Raw genomic sequence first — 21555 nt, 5'->3', positions numbered from 1 at the left:
ACCCTCATATCTTGATTGAGTTAAGAAATTACATGCATTGATCTCACCTGATTCTATTTTAACCTGCATTTCATTCTGGCTGTAATCGCCGAATTCAGCTTATTAATTTTCACTGCGTTAGTTTCTAGTAATGTAGGTCTTCTCAAACTCGGTCCTGAGGACCCCATGTGGCTGCTGGTTTACATTACAACCGAGCTCTCAATTACTTAACTAGACCCTTAATTGAACTGAATTTGCTTAATTAGACCTTTTTATTTGTTTTCAGCTCTTAAACAGTTGCAGTTCAAGTTACTCGTAAAATGTTATAGCTACCTTGAAATATGCAACTGTTCAAGTGCTGAAAACAAGTAAAAGAAAATCAGTTCAATTAAGCATCTAGTTAAGTAATTGAGAGCTCGGTTGGAATGTAAAGCAGCAGCCACATGGGGTCCCCAGGACTGAGTTTGAGAAGCCCTGTAGTAGTGCATCGCTAATTTAAACAGTCGGGTATTCCGTTAACAACTTAACTTAACAACTGTTAATTAAAGGGAGGGAGAGAGATGGAAAATAAAAACGAAAACTAGACGCCCTACATGTAAATAAATACCTGTTGATTTAACTGAGAACATTCCTGGCCATTCCACAATATTACAATACAAGTTCTTGTTAAATTAGTGTTATAGTTTACTATAAAAACCCAAGGCTTTAAAAACATCACCTGAAAGCAGGTGTGGGCAATCCTGGTCCTGAAGGGCTGAAGGGCTGATTGCCCACCCATGCCTTAAAGCAGGGGTTCTCAAACTCGGTCCTTGGGACCCCCTGTGGCTGCTGGTTTTCATTCCATCCGAGCTCTCAATTACATAACTAGACCCTTAATTGAACTGATAATTTGCTTAATTAGACATTTTTACTTGTTTATTTCAAGTTAGCTATAACATTGTATAAGTAAATTGAACTGCAACTGTTTGAGCTGAAAACAAGTAAAAAATTCTAATTAAGCAAATTATCAGTTCAGTTAAGGGTCTAGTTAAGTAATTGAGAGCTCGGATGGAATGAAAACCAGCAGACACAGCGGGTCCCCAGGACCGAGTTTGATAAGCCCTGCCTTAAAGCATACTGTAACCTTGAAACTTTGGTTGAGTTTTCATGCTGATTTGTTTGTTTCCACATCTTCTTTTCACTTGGACTCCCATGAAACACGTTTATCTTGTCACCTTGTCCTGATTTCTTGGCTGCTCTTGGCCTCCTCTCCTCATTTCCTTCCTGTGTTACAGGTAATAGGACCCCACCTCTACCATGTAAGACAGGAATTGAACTTGTGCTGTCCTCACAATTATTTTTCCAGCCAGAAGGTTGCTTTGCCAATTTCAGGGAAACATTTTTTTAATGTTTTACTTACCAAGCCACTTGATTGCTACTCAGGTAATAAGACTGTCATACATGATACAGTTACGGCGTAATATAATGTAGATCACTGCAACAGCGATACTACAGCGTTGTACAATGTGGAATGTATGTTAATTGGGAACATGTGAATTTGTGTGTTTCTTTAAAAATAACCACCAGCCTTTTCAGACAGCAGGAAGTTATCACAAAAGCCTGTACATTTAAATTAAAAATTGTGTTTATAGAGCTATTTGGTACAGGTAAGAAATATCAGTTATATCAGTTATTATGTGGTTATTATAAAAAGAAACAATTTCTGTTAATCTATACCAGTTTATTTATAAAATCACTTGGGCACTAAACGGCAATGGTGGAGAAAGCATATTGTTCCTAGACACTGAAATCTGTCAGGCTGAGTCTCTGTATAGGGGCTGCAATGGGGATTGTCTCTCTCAGACATGATCGGTGCTGCCAGGGTTTGTGTAGCAGAATCACTTAACACAACAACTTGTGTATTCTCATATTGCTGCAGCTTTAGCAGGATTTTAGAGTTGTCTGAGGGCAAATAAAATGAAAAATATGTTTTAAATATATGTAGCAATATATGATGCAGCCTTGGGACTTTCTCAGTTCTAAAACAAAAACAAATGTTTTAGGTCTTTTGCCTTACAATTTAGTTTTTTTTTTTGTTGTTGTTTTTTTGTTTTTACCACAAACATAATTGTGTTACCAGTAACTGATGTCATGATGTTACCAGGCTTCGAAAGCTAGACCCCAAGAGGTACATTGCAATTCTCCTACCACAGCAGGACTCGTTCTCATGAGGACTGCTCGGATTTTCTCAGGGTGACTCCAGTTTTCACTAATGTAATTAACTTATAACTAATGTCTAAGAGCTCTGGTAAATGTGCTCTGAAGCGAACTGTGCCAAACAGGATGGTACAGAGAAGGAGCTCCTCTTCACAAATGGAGAGTATTTAACCCTGTCTTGACAAGTGTTCTTTTTCAGGCAACACACAATATATTTTCCCTTACATCTCAACCTATGGGACATGATACTGTAAAATAAAAACAAAATACAAAACAGTGTTACCTGTAATATTTAGCCATGGAGGGCGAGGGTTGCCAAATTGTATTATTGTGTTTAGATTATTGATTATTGTGTTTAGATTATTGATTACTCCTTTGCTCTTTATTATTTGACACTATAACAAGCCATTAAACTCATATAAAAGTGTATTTATTTCTTAATGTATCGTAAGCTTTTTTTGTCTCTACATTTCTAATTCTGTCACAATAAAAGAGTTATTAAAGTAATACCAGGTCTGTTTTGTTTTACTGGCTGGTGGCTTGTCTTACAGAAGAAAGTCTGATAATGTATAGATTAGGTGTTTCAAAAATGCACACGGGCAGATGCATTAGTTGAATGTTTTTTGTTCACCATTATAAGCTGCGTTCCCATTGGAATCTGTCATCAGCAGCTACGCTTACAATGCCGCTGAGAGTGTAGATCTCACACTCACAATGTCAATGACAAAGCATTTGCAACGTTTAACCACAACAAGTACTCTAGACATAGATTAAGTCTTTTTTGTTATTTAGACACAGACAGCAAAACTAGCCACCGAACAAACATACATTAAAACAATTAAATAAAGGCAGCAAAATAAAATAATGTGAAGCAGGGGTAGTGCAGCCACACTGAATTTGATTGTCATTCCTGGGAGACTGGCATTAAGCAGGGCTGTTAAAGCCCTGTATTGAAATGGCATTGCCACCTGCAATGTGTTAAACAGAGTGTGCAGAGAGCTGATTCAAGCAGGGGTCTGGGGAATGTACAGTGTGCAGAGAGCTGATTCAGGCAGGGGTATGGGGAATGTAGTACAGTGTGCAGAGTGCTGATTCAGGCAGGGATATGGGGAATGCAGTATAGTGTGCAGAGAGCTGATTCAGACAGGGATATGGGGAATGCAGTACAGTGTGCAGAGAGCTGATTCAGGCAGGGATATGGGGAATGCAGTACAGTGTGCAGAGAGCTGATTCAGGCAGGGATATGGGGAATGCAGTTCAGTGTGCCGAGAGCTGATTCAGGCAGGGGTCTGGGGAATGCAGTACAGTGTGCAGAGAGCTGATTCAGGCAGGGGTCTGGGGAATGCAGTACAGTGTGCAGAGACCTGATTCAGGCAGGGATATGGGGAATGCAGTACAGTGTGCAGAGAGCTGATTCAGCATGAAGTTTAATTCTATGAATATTCCACAATCTCGAGAATGCAGGGCATAGTTTATTTCTTGGCCAACCCATTTATCTTATTTTATGCATTTATTTTGGAACAGTTATTTTCTGTAAATTCATATTTATTCCTTTATAAAATTGTTTCTGATTGATTCACACCAATACTACTGTCGTTAGCCGCTGCCATGGTGTATCGCCCCCTTGTGCCAAAGCACGTACAGGGGTTCCATGGTGTAATGGTTAGCACTCTGGACTCTGAATCCAGCGATCCGAGTTCAAATCTCGGTGGGACCTTACTTTTAGCATTATTATTTCTAAGCTACTAAAAAGTGTTTAATTGAACAAGCGTTTCTATCATAATGGCTGATGTTAAATACAACGCAGTTGTGGGATGGCACCTTTAGCCATCAAATCTAAAGTATAACCTTCGGAAATACTTTTCATTTGCTTGTGTCTGCTTTTGCAAAGTGTACTGAAAAATCCGAGGTGACAGTAAAATATTGCATAGTACCGGTAAAAGGTAAAGCGTTATTTTTTTTTACCAGGTACCTTTGTCCGTATTTTGCGATCGCCAGGCGCACAAATTTGTGCAAAAAGGTACGACCTTACGTGAGCCCCAGTGGCCTAATGGATAAGGCACTGGCCTCCTAAGCCAGGGATTGTGGGTTCGAGTCCCATCTGATTATAATCTTTCCAGATGTTTATCCCCTCTTTAGCTATTTAATTTACTTTTGGCAAAATGCCCATATGCACAATTAGAATCTAACTGAATTTAATTTTAACTTTATCAGTTTGCTTTTTTCATAAAAATTAACAAACATATATTTCAAGTTGTTAGTTGCATCAGTAACCATTTAAACACGTTGTCTGGGGAAATTGGTAGACCGCGAAGAAAGTAAATCTCACCTATACTGCACATGCGCTTTTTATCTTTTCATCTTATCTGTCTGATGTAAATTCGTGTTTAATGTATATTTATCTATTGCATTGCTCAAATATGTTTTTTTTCGTTAACAAATGTCTGCCTTTGAATATTTAATTAAATGTGTTTTTAGCAACAAAAAAAGTATATATAGTGCTTTTTAAATACATTTAAGTATAATTTATTTGTTGAACTCACTCCTAGACAAAACCTTACTATTTGCTTTAAAAATGTCGTTCCCATCATAGAAAGTACTGTACTGTGTTTATGTATGCTTCTTTAAATTAAGTCACCACAGTAAATTTGCAGTGGTTCTTGCAGTTTTCCAATATTTACCTTGCGTTTAATATGCTGTACCATACATCACTGCTTTAACATTAAGTTTGCTGTACCCTTTTCTATGGTACACGTTTGTAACAGCTGTACTAACTGTTATTGTCATTAGCGTTCAATAAATAATAATACAGCAGGGGTACACATTATTGTATTTCTTTTGCATGCATGCTTGTTTTAAATCCACAATAAGCTCATTATTCTCATGCAATACGTGTAATACATATATTAACTAAATGATTAATATAGTTTCAATACTGATATATAGACTGTATTGCTTAAAAATATATATTCAACTGTCTTGAGTAGGGGGTCGTACAAATTCCTGTTCATTTTTTATAAAATGCTTACACATTCTAACACAAATACAATTGCACATGAAAATAAATCGCACGACAATGCATGATCTTCACATACACAGAATAATGCATTTATTGATTTTATTTAAATATATCTACCACAAAGAATTATAATATAAAGTTCACTGCGTTTAGAAATGTAACTACCTTACCACCCTAAAATAACGTTAACCACTACGATTAAAGCTATATTAATTAATTAACAGCATCATATTAAACACGATACGAAGAGATAAGACTCCCGCCTGGTTTTTGGGATGGAACCGCAGAACAGTCTCGCGTTTTAATTGGTCCATGTCTTTCACATGAATATGTCGTCACACGAGTGGAAAAGCTTGTAGGCATTTTTAACATTGCGGTCGCCATCAAAGAGAGAAAGAAAGTGAGAGATCTGTTTTAAAAAACCTTTCAATTAAAATATAACGTGGTATTACTGTACTAATTTAACAAACTATGGGTTATTACTTTATATGAATTATCATGTTATGCACGAATGTAAGAATTTTTTTTTTTTTTCTGTGGTGGTGAAACTGTTTTCCTTCAAATAGCAAATATCTGTAATCGTTTGCGCGATATATTTTAATATTAAATATATACACTATTGCAGTTTTGTTACAGGACACATTAGTTTATCTCTGATGTAATCACAGTTTTACATATAGACTGCCATTGTTTTCATTTACGTCCTAAATTCTGGGCCGATTTGGTTTGCTGATAACGTCCCAAATTCTGGGCCACTATAATTTTCAGATAACGCCCCAAATTCTGGGCTGCTCTGATTTTTAGATAACGTTATTTCCACAACCTTTCAATTAAAATATAACGTGGTATTTTGGTGTACTAATATAACAAACTATGGGTTATTACTTTATATGAATTATCATGTTATGAACGAATGTAAGAATTGTTTTTTTTTCTGTAGCGGTGTACTTTTTTCTTTCAAATAGCATATCTGTAATCGTTTGTGCAATGTATTTTAATATAAAATATCTACACTATTGTAGTTTTATTACAGGACCCCCTTCTACCTGGAGGTTTCAGCTCAAGTACCCCTTTACAATTTTCGCTCAACTGAACAGTACCTCAGTTGCAATAAAATGGAGAGTTAATACTTAGTGGAAGAACCTTTGGCAGCAATTACAGCTGTGAGTCTGTTGGGATAGATCTCTACCAACTTTGCACACCTAGATTTGGCAATATTTGACCATTCTTCTTTTCAAGCTCTGTCAGGTTCCTTGGGGAGCGTTGATGGATAGCAATCTTCAAGTCATGCCACAACTTTTTGATTGGATTTAGGTCAGGGCTCTGACTGGGCCACTCAAGGACATTTTCCTTTTTGTTCCTTAGCCACTCCAGTGTAGCTTTGGCTGTGTGATTTGGGTCGTTGTCACGTTGAAAGGTGAACCTATGTCCCAGTTTCAGCTTTCTTGCAGAGGGCAGCAGGTTTTCCTCAAGGACTTCTCTGTATTTTGCTCCATTCATTTTCCCTTCTATCCTGACAAGTGCCCCAGTCCCTGCCGATGAGAAGCATCCCCATAACATGATGCTGCCACCACCATGCTTCACAGTAGGGATGGTGTTCTTTGGGGTGATGTGTCGTGTTGGGTTTGCGCCAACATAACACACTGCATTTAGGCCAAAAAGTTCCATTTTAGTTTCGTCAGACCACAAAACTTTTTTCCACATGGCTATAGAATCTGAATCTACAGTGTTTTTTTGCATACTTCAAACAGGATTCAAGGTGGGCTTTCTTGAGTAATGGATTCCTTCTTGCCACCCTACCATACAGGCCAGATTTGTGGAGTGCTTGGGATATTGTTGTCACATGCACACTTTGACCAGTCTTGGCCATAAAAGCTTGTAGCTATTGCAAAGGTTGCCATTGGCCTCTTTGTAACTTCTCTGATCTCCATCTTGCTCGGTCATCCAGTTTTGAGAGACAATCTGATCTAGGCAGGGTCTTGGTGGTGCCATACACCTTCCACTTCTTAACAATCGTTTTGACTCTTGCTCCAAGGGATATTCAAAGCCTTTGATATTTTTTAATACCCATGCCTTGATCTGTGCCTTTCAACAACTTTGTCCCGGCATTCTTTTGAAAGCGCCTTGGTCCTCATGGTTGAGTCATTGCTTTGAAATGCACTACCCAGCAGAGGGAACCTACAGGAACTGCTGAATTTATCCTGAAATCATGTGAATCACTACAATTTAACTCAACTTGGTGTGTGATTTTGAAGGCGATTGGTTACACCTTAGCTAATTTAGGATTGCTATCACAAGGGGGATGGACACTTATCCAACCAAGCTATTTCAGTTTTTATTTTTAACTAATTTTCTATAAATTTCTAGAATTTTTTTTTCACTTGGAAGTTGTGGGGTAGGATGTGTAGAGAAACAGAAAAAAAAAAAAACTATTTTAATGCATTTTAATTCCTGGCTATAAAGCAACAAAAGGTTAAAATTTTGAAAGGGGATGTAGACTTTCTCTAGGCACTGTATTTGGATGCACAGAATTAAAAAGACCAGTATTTGGTAATCTCTTTGGAAACAGTCGTATTTGCTTTATATTTGTCAAAATTAATATAACTAATACAAAATAGTGTGCACAGTATTTTTTTTTTCCCATCTCTGCATAATTGTGTGACATTTAAAAATGTCTACCTCAAGATCAAACCTCAAGATTGTGATCATAAAACACTTCAAACGGATTTAACTGGTGCTTCTGTTGCATAAGTACACTACAAAATGTAAAGGTTTCAGGTCTTATATATAATGGACATTGTTTGTAGTATTTTGCCATAGGAAATCACATTTGGGGGTGGTCCTCCTGTCATACTCTATAAGGCCACAAACCCTGGGCCAACGAAATTGGGTTCCTTCGAGTTCGTACAACCCGTGACCGCCATTTGCCGAGCCTTACCCAATAGTGTTTTTATAATGGGATTTGCCATAGGGAGGGGATGGTCTCATATCGTACTTCATATCTCCACGACCCATGGGGCAAGGAACAAGGGAGCACTTCCTTCATGTGCACATGACTCTCAGTTAAAGAAAATAACCGGCCACTGGTTCGTACGCTACCCGCCGCCAGATGGCGGGCATTGCTCCAAAGGTGTTTTTTATAATGGGATTTCCCATAGACATTTTTCAGGGTGCTGTATCTCGGGTTCGGAGGTCCACGAGACTTGAAAATTGGTACGGGGGTCCACCTTGGGACCCCTGTCGATCCCTCTAAGTGACGTGTCCCCAGCTGGAAAGAATCCCAATCTAGACTTTTTTGCCAACCTGGAGCTCAAAAGCTATTGGAAATCCAGCCTTGACAAGCCATCATGCTGAAAATGTGAAAATGTGTTGAAAATGTAGCATTTGAAAAACGGATGGCTACCTGAGAAAGAGGGGTTCTAGGGCCCGGGGTCATTAAGATATGACCCCAAGAAGGATAGTTTTTAGACGTTATTGACAGGGCATATCTCGGATTCTGTTGAGGCCCACAGGGCCCCTGCACAAGGAGTTGCCATTTTACATGGTTCTAGGTGTCAGGACGCCTCGGCAAAGTCATTTTTTCATCATGACATAGACATGGATGGGGCTGAACACCCTGAATTTTTTTTTTTCCCAAGAATTGCTATAACTGGGCATGTTACATTCAGGCTGGTCCCCTGAGTCTAGAACCATTTGAATGGTGGTTCTAGGTGCTTCTGTTTCAGAAATATGCACTAAAAGTGATGGCTTTAAGTATAAGGCAACAGTGTGATTTGTGCCACCTAAGGACAGGTGCTTCTGGATTCATTATTTGCATGCACCACAGGTGCTCTGTAGCAATTTTCAGCCTAGCGCACACGTTTGTTACTTAAGTAATTAAGGTTACAGTTGGAACAAAAACCTGGAGGGACACCGGCCCTCCATGACCACGATTGGAGGCCCCTACTAGCAGATTCATTGCTCCATATCACCAGATTTATATTGCGCCTTTGCAGGGGTTGCATGTTGATGTGTGCGTGCAGGGGTTGCATGGTGGTGTGTGCGTGCAGGGCTTGCATGGTGGGTGTATGTGTGCAGGGGTTGCATGGTGGTGTGTGCGTGCAGGGCTTGCATGGTGGGTGTATGTGTGCAGGGGTTGTATGGTGGTGTGTGCGTGCAGGGGTTGCATGGTGGGTGTATGTGTGCAGGGGTTGTATGGTGGTGTGTATGGGAGGGAGTGCAGGTTTGGTGGAAAAGAGGGAGGGGGAAAAGATTGGGAAGGGTAGGGTAAAAGAAAAACTATCATTTATTTTCACTTTCGACTCAGTCCCCTTTTCTCACTTTATTTTGTGATTATTTAATTATTGTCAAAATAAACAGCCTTCATCTACTCATGGTGGCAGTCTCATTTCTGTCCCCAAAAGAACCCCAAATGCTACAATATATTGGTGGGCATTACATAAGCAAACGAGATGTCTTTTTTTTTGGAATACCATGTTCCTTCCCAAAAATTTGTAATAATATTATACTTTAATAAAGGAAAAAGACTGCTTTAATGAATTTGCATGCATCTATTTCAGTGCAGTGTAGTTTCTTCATTGTAATAAGAAATATGTTTTTTTTTTTAACATTTACATTTTATTTCAGTTTTTTCATAAAATAAATGTTTTCTGGGGCAAGTTAAAAAATACATGAACTTTGATTAATGTACTAAGGGTTACTCATAAATTAATTCACGATCCAGTTATTGTAACCTGTGCATGCATGACTTAGAAACTCCGCTGTCAGCTGAGTCCCAAAAACTGGGTTGAATTTTATTTGAAAAGCAAAGCGGCCCAGATTTTGGGGCGTAAATGAAAACAGGTGCAGTCTATATGTAAAACTGTGATTACATTAGAGATAAACTAATGTATCCTGTAACAAAACTGCAATAGTGTATATATTTGATATTAAAATACATCGCGCAAACGATTATAGATTTAAGCTATTTGAAAGAAAAAAGTACACCACTACAGAAAAAAAAAATTCTTACATTCGTGTATAATTCATATAAAGTATCAATCCGTTTGTTATATTAATACAGTAAAATAGTGTTATATTTTAATTGAACGGTTGTGGAAAGCAGATCTCTGATCGTAGTATTAAACATGCTGGGCCCATAACCCAGAGGTCGATCGATCGAAACCATCCTCTGCTAACTTATTTTGTCAGTTTATATTTTAATATAATTTGACTTGGACTACCAATAGAGAAATATATATTTCATATTAACAATCACATCCCGGTATCTACTGTTTATATAAACCATTATTTCACAGACGCGTCAGTCAATTCCATTTGTGCCCTGAGTACGAGGGGTGGGGCATGATTCAGCAATAGGAAAATAACAGACAATTCGGTAAGTACGTAGTTTTAGACTAAGGCGCTGGGCGGACCTACTAGCCGCTTTTTCAATTATGTACCTCTCTGGGACTCTGGTTGTTCTGAATTTGTTCACTTCGTTAAAAAAACTAGTATTTACGAAAAAACATTATTATTCCGAATGACCGCGTGGCCTAATGGATAAGGCGTCTGACTTCGAATCAGAAGATTGAGGGTTCGAGTCCCTTCGTGGTCGTTTTTTTTAATTTTATTTATTAATCGTGTTTAATTTCTATTTTATATTAAATAATACACTTTAAATCAGTGTAGTTGTTTATGTGGTTTAAAAAGTGATATGGGTTCTTTTCCTTTAGTGTGCTAACGAAAATAATTGAACTTAACTATAGAAATACGTTCTACCTCAGTCTGATCTCGTTAGAAACATAACTCATGTATAGTGCAGTATATTTCAAATGATCTATTCCTTACCTAGATTAGTTCCACGACTGGTTTCACAGATTTACACAATTTATTTGCCACCTGAAATACAACCAGTTTGTGTACTGAATGACCTATTGACAGGTGGTAATGTTTTAAACAAACAGAAGTTTTTATTTGGGAGAACATTCCACATATACAAAACAGTGATATTTAACAGAAAACAACTAGATAAACATATCAACATACATTTTTCTTTTCTATTAAGTTGTTATTTGTTTTAAAAGTTATTGGGCCATCATAACTGTTGTTAAATTGTCTAAACTATAGGCTTTTCAACTCACACCCCAACGCCTTCTGGTAAGAGTAGTCCTGCTGTACTGGAGTACTGGAGACAGGTTAAATACACCAGATTGCAGTGGGGTGCGAGGTGAAAAGCCTCAACTGTCCCGCTGAACCATATGGTAATCTTAGGCACTGGTGATGACGTAGTTGAGGTTCAGTGTACACGTCCAGTTTCACTTTGCTTAAATAAATCCCTTTGAGAACTAAAACCAGCAGTCCAGACAAGCTGCTTATCTACTTTTTTTAGGCATAAAAAATCTGACACACACTCAGTTTACCATTTCCATACTTTGACACTGCTCAGCAAACAAGTGACCTACGTTTCCAACCCCACAACCATTGTAAACACACAGCAATGTGCAGTAGAGGCAAGCGTGCAACCTGAGAAATGACTATTTTAAGATGTTAATTTACAGTCCACTGTGCCAGCCAGTATTTTAAAGTAACAGTGAACATGCCTCTTTAAATTGATCAACTTTTATGTACGTGGAATATTTGAGAAACTCTTTAGAAAATCATCCATAACTTCCAGTTACTCAACACAGCAAAACCAGCCAACAAAATAAACGAGGAACAGACAACAACTTGTACAAATCATTCATTTATTCTTTACAGATTGCTTCAAAGCAGCCATCCTTCATATTCTGGCATCGCCTTCAGTCAAACTCCACGCGTCGGCTTTGCTTCACTGCAGAGTGTATTTTCTTTCGTTGCAGACGTTCTCGGTTCATTTTGTCTATCCTGAAAAAAAAAAAAAAAACAATGTTAATTTGCTCTACATAAAGAGGGGGGCGGGGAGCGACCTCCACTGTGAGGTATTTATACACACAAATGCATTTAGAAATACAGAAGCAGCAGGCCTCCCGAATGGGGGTGGGGGGCTTAGGTCGGCCAGGGTGTGCTTGGCTCACCACACACCAGCGACCCCTGTAGACTGTCCGGGTGCCTGCAGGCTTGCCTGTGAGCTGCCCAGAGCTGCGTTGTCCTGCGACGCTGTGGCTCTGAGGTGGCTGCATGGTGGGTCTGCAGTGTGAAAAGCAGCGGTCGGCTGACGGCACACGCTTCGGGGACAGCATGCGTTCGCCTTCGCTGCTCCCGAGTCAGCACGGTCGTAGCAGCAGTGAGCTGAGCCTAAAAATAACTGGCTATTCTAAATTGAGAGAAAATTATATAAAAAAAAAAAAAAAAAATTGGCAATGACTAAATTAAAAAAAAAAAAATAATAATAATTCCCTAAGCAGCCCCTGGGGGCATAATTTAAGGGTATGGCATCTCTGATCAAACGGTTTATAACATGAAGACAACTGGATTAGAGAAAATGAGTATGAAAACAATATCTATTATGTCTTTACCCAAAAACCAAGAAGTGACCCCAATATAACAACCCTCTTAGAGCAAAGTGAAGAGTGCGGTTAGATTGTTTGCTAAGGGAAGGACCACAGTTTTATATGAGCTCTCGGCAGCCCTGATCAGACCCTGGTGTGACAGGAAGATTACCTGTAGCGTCGGAGAGCCAGGTCTTCTTGGGAAGGCTGCTTGGGTTTAACGCTGGCAGCAGTGATCATGTCTCGGATTTTCTGCAAACAGTCAGACAGATTGCGCATCTGGTACCGGCTCACTTCCGAGGTGATGACCAACTCACCACTTCTGTTTATTCGGTTTGTGTGCTGAGATGCAAAATTAATAAATAAACAGTGTTTTACCAGCCAGTTCTGAGGCCTGGCGTATTACAATGTAGTGCAAAACAGTAGAACATATTAAAGTCCTTGATATTTATTTACTTAAAAAAAAAGTACATACAACCTCCTCAATTTCATAAATGTCCCAGTGTCAAGCAACTGTGCACTATGTCACGCTGCTATCCCCTGATGTATGATTTTGTCACAGAGGTCATGGAACTCATGAAAATCGTGAATTTGAATAAAGTCTTGAAAATGGATGTAAAAACATATTTGATAAGGCGCTTCCTTTAATTCCTTTAAAAAATGCAGTGTCGTGCACTGAAAATACAAATCTGCGAGCGTCTGTAAATTGTTTGCTTGTGTATGCATGCAGTACTTGTATCGATGTAGGCCAGTAAATGAGATAGCTGAACGAGCAAGCATGTAAATGGACGGCAGCTAAAATACAAAAAAAAAAAGTGAGAGCTGTTTTCTGTAAAGAAAGAACAATGCATGGGAGAACAGAAGTTTTCCGACTTAGAGACACTTTTACAACATGCAATTTCAGAATCGTGGAAAACTCGAAATACTGGTTCACTCTTCTGTCACAGATAAATGTGATACATCAGGCGCAGACAGCTAGCAGTGCAGCTTCAATCCTTTTAATTGCGCAAAGTGGTTGCAGCTGTTCATACTTTAAATACGAACTGCATTTACATCATTGAATACATTTAAGTAGATGTGCTGAGTTTGTACCGCTATACTAGAGGTTTAAAAAATAAATAATCAAAATCCGTCCTCTCAACCAACAGAGAACCCGAAAGGGAGAATTTCAAACATTAATTAAAGAGATGCGGGTATGTGACAGTGAGATATTTTAGAAAGACAGGTGAAAGGTTTGACGATTTATAAAAAAGCTGTGCGTTGCAAGATTGTAGATGACGTAATTCTGACTTGTCACACAGGGTCGGAGACCCTTGACTCTGACCAGAAATGATGTCGGAGTCTGAAGTTTTGTACTCTAAACTTGCCAGCAGTCAAAAGCAATAGTTATTGGTTTTGGTGTACTATTTAAAAGCTCTTGTGCATGTTGATGTAGCTAAACCTATATTTGGTGAACTTTCCGTGAATTTTTGTTTTTTTGCTGCACCTTGCCCGGAAAATGTACTAAAAAGTACAGCGCCAAAATCATAGCCTTAACTACAGCAAATTAATTAGACAAATGTCTGATTTTAATTTATGTTTTCTTGGTATAACACAAATTTCAAATTTCTTAAATTTTATTAGCAGTCAACTCCAGTGAATATGTAATCTTAATATTGATGTTACCTGAGAAATCATCTTTTGTCGCACATCTTCAGGAATCCAATCAGCCGTTTGTATGTGGAACCGGACTTCAGCTTTTGTGTTTACTAGAACAAAATGTAAAAGTGTTTTTAGCTTTCTTGTGCATTTTACAATGAGGAATGTGGAGTAGTACAAGTACTACAGCTTATGTCAAAACTGTTTAGTTTTGATTGATGACACCTTTGACCTTTGGGGGGTGTACATATATGAATATAAGAATAGTTGCATATCTTTTTTTAAAACATTTTATTGTCTATAGACTTCAAACCATACCTACATATTTGTGTTTATACAACACATATATGCTCATTGCATGCATACATGCGTATATATATATATATATATTTTCTTATTGCATATATGTCCGTACGATACAAACACTAATGAATAAATCAGTCTTTGATAAACGAAGACATTTGAGGGGCCTGTGTTTTTTACATTTATATGCTTATGTAACAACAGTGCTTAGGATAAACATAATGAACATCAAACACACTATCACATCACACAATAATAATGTAGAATATGAGAATCAAACAGAAAATACCCTATATTGGTGTTTAAAGAGAGAAAATGCCTTAAGTTACATTTAAGGAAATACACACTTTCTAACGTGTGTATGTGTGTGTGTGTGTGTGTGTATATATATATATATACACACACACACACATGTGGTTTTAAAGGGATAGAGAATTATAAAATGACTTATTATTTTTAAAATCTCTTAAAATTCAAGGTTGAATCATTTCAGAGAAAGGCCTGAGAATCATCAAAATAAAATAAAACACACTATCCTTTCACAATAACAAAGATAAAGAAAAAGGAGAAATGCTGAATAAAACATAGAAAGTTTTAAATTGGTGTGTAGAGAAGTAACAAAAGCCAAAAACACTAGTTCTGATTGCTGGTGTGGGGATGACTCGCCAAAAGCATTTAGTGTCTATATAGGTCTTTGAGTTTTTACAGATTAAATATAGAAACATTGAAGAAAAATAAAGCTAAGCATCTGTTTAAAAGTTTTTGCAATTTTTGTTATATTACCATCTAAATGTTACAGCCAAATAAAGATACAAAAAAACATATAGAACGTAAAGTTTTTATCAAAATATTCTGCCTCTTACATGTTTAGATATTAAAACATGTGTAAAGAGACCAGGCTTGTTTTTTTTTTAAATTATTATTAATAGTTCCCCCTCCTATATATATATATATATATATAAATATATTAAAAATATAACGACTGCTAAGTATCCTATAACTACATGATCTCTATAGATATTTATCTACATACAGGCAGCCACACCTCTGGGGAAAATAAAATAGCGTCATTTCTTTTATTTTACTAATCACTGTGTGTGTGTATATATATCAGCCTCGTATGAAGGAAAACAGAAGGACTCACATGTACTATATAAAATAATATTTTTGTTTGTAATTGTGTTAATTCTTACACGTTTAAATGTTTGGGATACTTGTTTAACAGTAACAGTTAATTGATGGAAACATTAAAAATAAGAATTAAAAAACGATACTAAGCCCCAAAGCACTTTACAGTAGAAAAACATTTCTTATTCAAGTACTGTACTATAAGGTATTTGACTGTGATCAATAAATATAGGTTATTAAGATTAAGGCTCTAGTTGAGGTCCTTAATTTATTATTATTAAGCAGACTTTTTATCCAAGGTTTCTTGTAGAAATTAAACTAAATAAATAGTTAATGTTAATAGGTCTTATATTATATATATAATATTATATATATATATATATATATATATATATATATATATATATATATATATATATAGACAGACAGACAGATAGAGATAGATATAGAGCTGGGGTATTTGGGGGGAAATAAACATGATTCTTAAGGAGATTGTTTACTGTCATTTGTGGGCCATTGACTATTAGTTTTGTCGTTAAGATTAAAAACATGAATACAATTCTATACACTAAAACTGCTTAATCATGTTTTTAAAAAGCAAATAAAATTAAAAACCGCTAAAATTATAGAAAGTCATTTTAAAATAGGTCAGCATGAGCGTTAACAAATGAGAATATTTTGTACCCTGAAACAAGCAACTTCAAGAAAATGTTCAACATGTATAAATTAATAAAACAAAATAAAACAACTAAGCAAAAAAGAGAACTTTTTCTGAAAGCATTAAATACAGAGTAAAGAAAATAGCTATAACTAAGTGAAGTTTAATTAGAAACAAGCAAACGGGTATCATTGAATAAAAGCAAGATGTTATGATTCTGTAACAAAACAAATGAAAGAAAATTAGGCACATGTATACATGAATAAAACAGAATAGAGTTTAACACTTTCTAAAAATGTTAACTATAGAGTAAAGAAAATAACTATAAGTATAGTCTTCTACTAAAGAACTATTGTAGTCAGCTGTCCTGAAAAACTGTACGGAACAGCTTTTAGAGAGACCCTGCTCCGGCCAAAGATCTTTCTAAAATGAGGGAGGGTGTGTCCTTTTTCTTTTTTGGGGAGGATTGGTTAATATTGCGCCAAACTTTAAAAAGAAATGGGGGTCAGTCTCCAATACCTGGTAACAATAAGCCCTGTAACATTTGTTCAAGTTTATCTTTTATTATGAAGTTATTCTATGGAGGTACATGTTTTAAAATATCTGCTACGCTCTATAGACACCCTGAAAACATAAATGCTTTATTTTTACTATAAGAGCATTTAAGAATGATGAACAAACCTTGGTATTTGTGAGATTATAGGTGCAGTCATCAAGTACCTTAAATTAAGAAACTCTTTTGTTATATATGTTTTCAATGGGTTATTTTACTAAAAATTATTACAAGAGGCTTTAACAATATGCTGCAGGTGTTATGTTTTGTTTTTTATATTTTTCTTTTTATGGCATGGGAGAAGATAGAGATCACCTCAAAATTCCAGTTTCGAACCTTAGGTGTCAATAATTACACTACAAAAAATAAGAAAAAAAATCATAATTTACATGATAAATGCAGATATTTATATGCCAGAATGCATTATTTCTTTAAATTATTTTTTAAAAGGTTTATTGTTGAGCTCTCATTAAATAGAAGTTCTTAATATCCAAAATAACCACATTTTTATTGAATGCTCTCCGGTATTGTGAATGTCAGAGTATGATAAGGCCGCACCACAGTTTGAGTTAAAAAATACCCACACTTAAGTTATACATACTTTAAATTTATAATACAGTATTTTACAACAATCGCCAAAGTTTTTCCTTTTTAAATTGTGTCTTAATATTGACTTGATGCTTCCAGTTGTTTAACACAGCATAGTTCACATTGGAGTCCAACATTATTATGGTGGTAGGTGTGTAACAATAGGGTGGTATTATTTTGGGGTAGGTGTTAAAAAGTGGTCCACCTTGCTGTGCTTGCCCCTGGATATGTGGAAATGATTTCAGCTCAGAAAAACAAGGAAACGCCCATATGAACGGGGGACGATGTACTGGGTTGGGCCCTTAAAGTTTTTTTTTTTTTAATATCATTTATCACTAATCAGCAAATGTATGTGACTAACTGCTGAGCAACAAATTGGGTTGAATTGTAAACATATAGGATTTGGGGGTTGAACTATAGTTTGTCTTGTTCGTAGTGATTTATGCAGTGCTCAGTCAAAGCATGGACAGCTTCCCATTTTGTGACGTTACACGGGTCAAAGTTTGGTACACATACCACATTCTGATGATATATCACTTACTGGCTCTATGCCCGATCCACAAAAATAAAGATGGCAAAAAAGGAGAAAAGTTTGAGATGGGCGAGAGGCAACCACTAAAAAATAATAATAATAATAATAATAATAATAATAATAATAATAATAGGTCATCAAGTTATTGATTATATTATGCAATAAGGGAGGAATAACATGCAACTAAATTGAGGAATACTAACTTAATGCTGAATAGCTTCAGTACCAAAAAGATAATACATTAAATACAAAGGATAATCTCTGAAAGACAATATTTAAACTAGTGTTGATTATATATGGATGTTAACTACAAACAGCCTGCAAGGCGAGACACGTCTAGCACGTGACCATGTCTTGTCTTAAATGTTATTGTGGTAAGGTCATCAGGCAAGTTAGTCCCATGGTGTCTTCATCAACACGTCCCTTTTTAAACTGCTTTAATAATAGATATATAGGTACAGAACATGTTTAAATGGCAATAGGTTATCTATTTTTATAACCCGACTTAGTAAATTTAACACGTTTTGGTCGCATGACAATACAAAGACATAAAACAAAAAATGATTATGATCTGCAGTAAATACATACACAATGTCGACTGTGTTCCTTCATGACGGGAATGGCAGCATTAAGAGTCGTGCTCAAAAGTCATTAGCCAGATTTATTTGTTCACTAATAGGTGTGAAAAAAATACCATTAAAAATCTAATTTGAAGCGTTTAACATAGTGTATCCATCTTTTATATAGGAACATAAGTGCTGGTAATACATAATGGATTTGGCTTGCTAGCTCAGTGTACTATAACAACAGTTGCTGATCCTCTATAACCTGTGATGTTAACTCTGAGGAGAATGCTTCCCCACAACAGAGCTACTGATCACCCTGTACATTAAACATGCTTGTGAATATTTTAACAAAGACTTCCATTTCCATACCTTTATTAACATTCTGGCCTCCAGGGCCACTACTTCGACAGTAGGTAATGGTGAGGCGATCTACATAAAAACAAAAAGGTGCAAGTCAGTAAACCTGCTGTGCTTCACAATAACATACTTTATAAAAAGTAGTAAATCAATGCAACACTACATAGCAGTGAAAGCTGGGGGACTGTTGTACACTCTGAACGAAGACAAGCTTTTCTAAACCAGTCTGGGCTTATTTGTTTTTAAAGCTCTTGATTCCCAGATCCAATTAATTGTAAACACCTTCAGCTGCTTTCACCACCCCTGACTAAAACTGATCTTGGACTGTGTAATGTTACCTTGGGTATGGTAGTCCATGATTAGTGCTGATCAGGGAGTGTGAAACCAGATAATTAAGGGTTCTGTTGATTGAAAACAATCTTAAAATAATCCAGAAAATGCTTGTTGCGTTGACTTGGAAGGGTGTAAAAATGACAAGGTTTGTAACACACACGGAGGAGTCCCTGGACTGTCAACACCAGTGGGGGACCATTCATGGACACACAAAGTAGGAACTGGCCAACATGTAACGCAATCCTCAGAAAGACTGAAAATCGATATAGAAAAAACAGGAGCAATTAAACACCTGAGTGTTTCCAGGACTGCCTGGGGACCTTGTCAAATTGCATTTTTCCAATTATAAAGTTTTTAAAAAATAAGAAATAGTACAGAAATATCTTTTCAAGGGTCATGTTCTTAAACAGCACAGTGTGGGTATTTAAGTTAACAGAACACCTACCTACAGGTATATCACAATCAGTCTGCTGTCCTCCACCCTGAAAACAAAAGCACAAAAAGTTGACAATTAAAACATGGCATGTCAATAACACACTACTGTAGGGGTCAACATCAGCCTGTTCTTGCTGTATAGAAGTAAAAGAGCATCTTCATAAATGTTACATTGGGACTAACTGACAAGGGGTCCATCATACTGGTTTATATGTATATACAGTCAAAAATAAGTCTTTTTGGTGTTCATATGCTTCTGACTGTGAGAAACGTTGTGTACGTACCGCTATAACAAGAACATAAGAAAGTTTACAAACGAGGCAAGGCCACTCGGCCCACCTTGCTTGTTTGGTCATTAGTAGCTTAGTCATCCCAGAATCTCATCAAGCAGCTTCTTCAAGGATCCCAGGGTATCAGCTTCAACATTACTGGGGAGCTGGTTCCAGACTCCCACAATTCTCTGTATAAGTGCCTCCTATTTTCTGTTCTGAATCCCCAGTTATCTAATCTGCATTTGTGACCCCTGGTCCCCTGTGTCGACATTGTCAATACCTTTTAGAATTTTGAATGCTTGAATCAGATCGCCGTGTAGTCTTCTTTGTTCAAGAGTGAATAAATTTAATTTTTGTTTTTAGCCTGTCTGCATAAGACATGCCTTTTAAAACCGGAATAATTCTGGTCACTCTTTCTACAGCATCAATATCCTTTTTGTAGTGAAGTGACCAGAACTTAACACAATATTCTAGATGAGGTCTTACTAATGCATTGTACAGTTTTAACATTACTTCCCTTGATTTGAATTAAACACTTTTCACTATATATCCAAACATTTTGTTGGCCTTTTTTCAACATAAACTCGTGCAGTACCTTACACGTTTCTATATTAAAAGTAATTTACCATGTGTCTGCCCAGTTTTGAAAGCAGATTATTTTGAATGACATTTGCTGCTGCAACTATGTTTGCCACTCCTCCTATTTTTGTGTCATCTGCAAATTTAACAAGTTTGCTTACTATACCAGAATCATTAATGTAGATTAGGGCGAGAGGAGGGCGTAATAATACTGATCCCTGTAGTACTCTACCTAGCTCCATTTTGTGGCTTCTCCTCTAATCAGTACTTTCTGTTTTCTAAATGTATTTCACATATTATACTGTATGCAGATAGAACATTATTTTACAATAGTAACGCAGTGACTGACATGTTAGTGTGGGCAGTTATTGTAATTGATTCTGTACTAGAGCAATACATTGATCAGGAAAACATGGCTTCAAGCAGTTTGTCCTTAATTGTAATTATTACTACTAACCACAGCTCTGCTCCCGTAGTTGAAACTCGAATTTGGATAGATTTTCTCTAAACTATAAGCGCTTCTGAAATCGTTTCCTGTATTCCCGTGAAGAAATCCAGCCTGGATCCGAAGAGTTCCCAAACTAAATCGTGAGGCACACACAGACACCCTTCGGAGCATGGACGCTGCCATCTTGAATGGATTTATTTTATTTTTTTTCACCACAGTTTATTTGCGTTTGCGGCAATATGCTGCTCGGAGACTTGGTTTGGTTGGTATGGAGATATGTCCCGCCCTAATCATAATAGCGACGTGTGATTTGAAATAAGAAGTACATACATATAGACATATATTTATGATTTCTTTATGTATTCATTTATTTATTTCGACCTTTTTATATGTATTTTTCATTTTGGCGTACTATTATCGAGGATACTTTATGACAAAATGAAATATGTATAAATGAATAGTATTTTGTAGTGTGTAGTGCTCTCTAGCGGATTGTACTGAGGCTCCAGCTCGACCGGTATAG

The 21555-nt window shown here is 36.8% G+C and overlaps 1 protein-coding gene and 2 non-coding genes across 3 annotated transcripts; 2 read left to right on the top strand and 1 right to left on the bottom strand.

The window, feature by feature from the left end:
• The first annotated feature begins 3820 nt into the window (after window positions 1–3820).
• On the top strand, window positions 3821–3892 carry trnaq-cug. The gene has a single exon. It is a non-coding gene; the product is annotated as a tRNA-Gln (tRNA).
• Window positions 3893–10717: 6825 nt separating this feature from the next.
• trnar-ucg lies at window positions 10718–10790 on the top strand. The gene has a single exon. It is a non-coding gene; the product is annotated as a tRNA-Arg (tRNA).
• Window positions 10791–11902: 1112 nt separating this feature from the next.
• Window positions 11903–21235, bottom strand: mrpl58 (mitochondrial ribosomal protein L58). Its single transcript, XM_041219607.1, has 6 exons — window positions 21042–21235; window positions 19744–19780; window positions 18978–19037; window positions 14308–14390; window positions 12815–12984; window positions 11903–12058 (listed from the first exon to the last, which is right to left on the bottom strand). The coding sequence occupies exons 1-6, from the start codon at window positions 21213–21215 to the stop codon at window positions 11974–11976; spliced, it is 609 nt and encodes a 202-aa protein (XP_041075541.1). The 5' UTR covers window positions 21216–21235; the 3' UTR covers window positions 11903–11973.
• Window positions 21236–21555: the final 320 nt, after the last annotated feature.

The sequence above is a fragment of the Polyodon spathula genome, chromosome 20, assembly GCF_017654505.1.
Source record: "Polyodon spathula isolate WHYD16114869_AA chromosome 20, ASM1765450v1, whole genome shotgun sequence".
Classification (NCBI taxonomy): domain Eukaryota; kingdom Metazoa; phylum Chordata; class Actinopteri; order Acipenseriformes; family Polyodontidae; genus Polyodon; species Polyodon spathula.
The sequence above is the reverse complement of the archived record's forward strand: the minus strand, read 5'-3'. Positions and strand labels throughout refer to the sequence as shown.

What these genes read in the sequence shown, in the direction of transcription:
- mrpl58 (XM_041219607.1), bottom strand. Translation starts at nt 21,215, where the DNA reads ATGGCAGCGTCCATGCTCCGAAGGGTGTCTGTGTGTGCCTCACGATTT. An exon ending in TGATTGTGATATACCTGTAG is followed by an intron (nt 19,038 to 19,743) that starts GTAGGTGTTCTG and finishes GTTTTTATGTAG; the next exon opens with ATCGCCTCACCATTACCTAC. An exon ending in AGGCCAGAATGTTAATAAAG is followed by an intron (nt 14,391 to 18,977) that starts GTATGGAAATGG and finishes ATTTTGTTCTAG; the next exon opens with TAAACACAAAAGCTGAAGTC.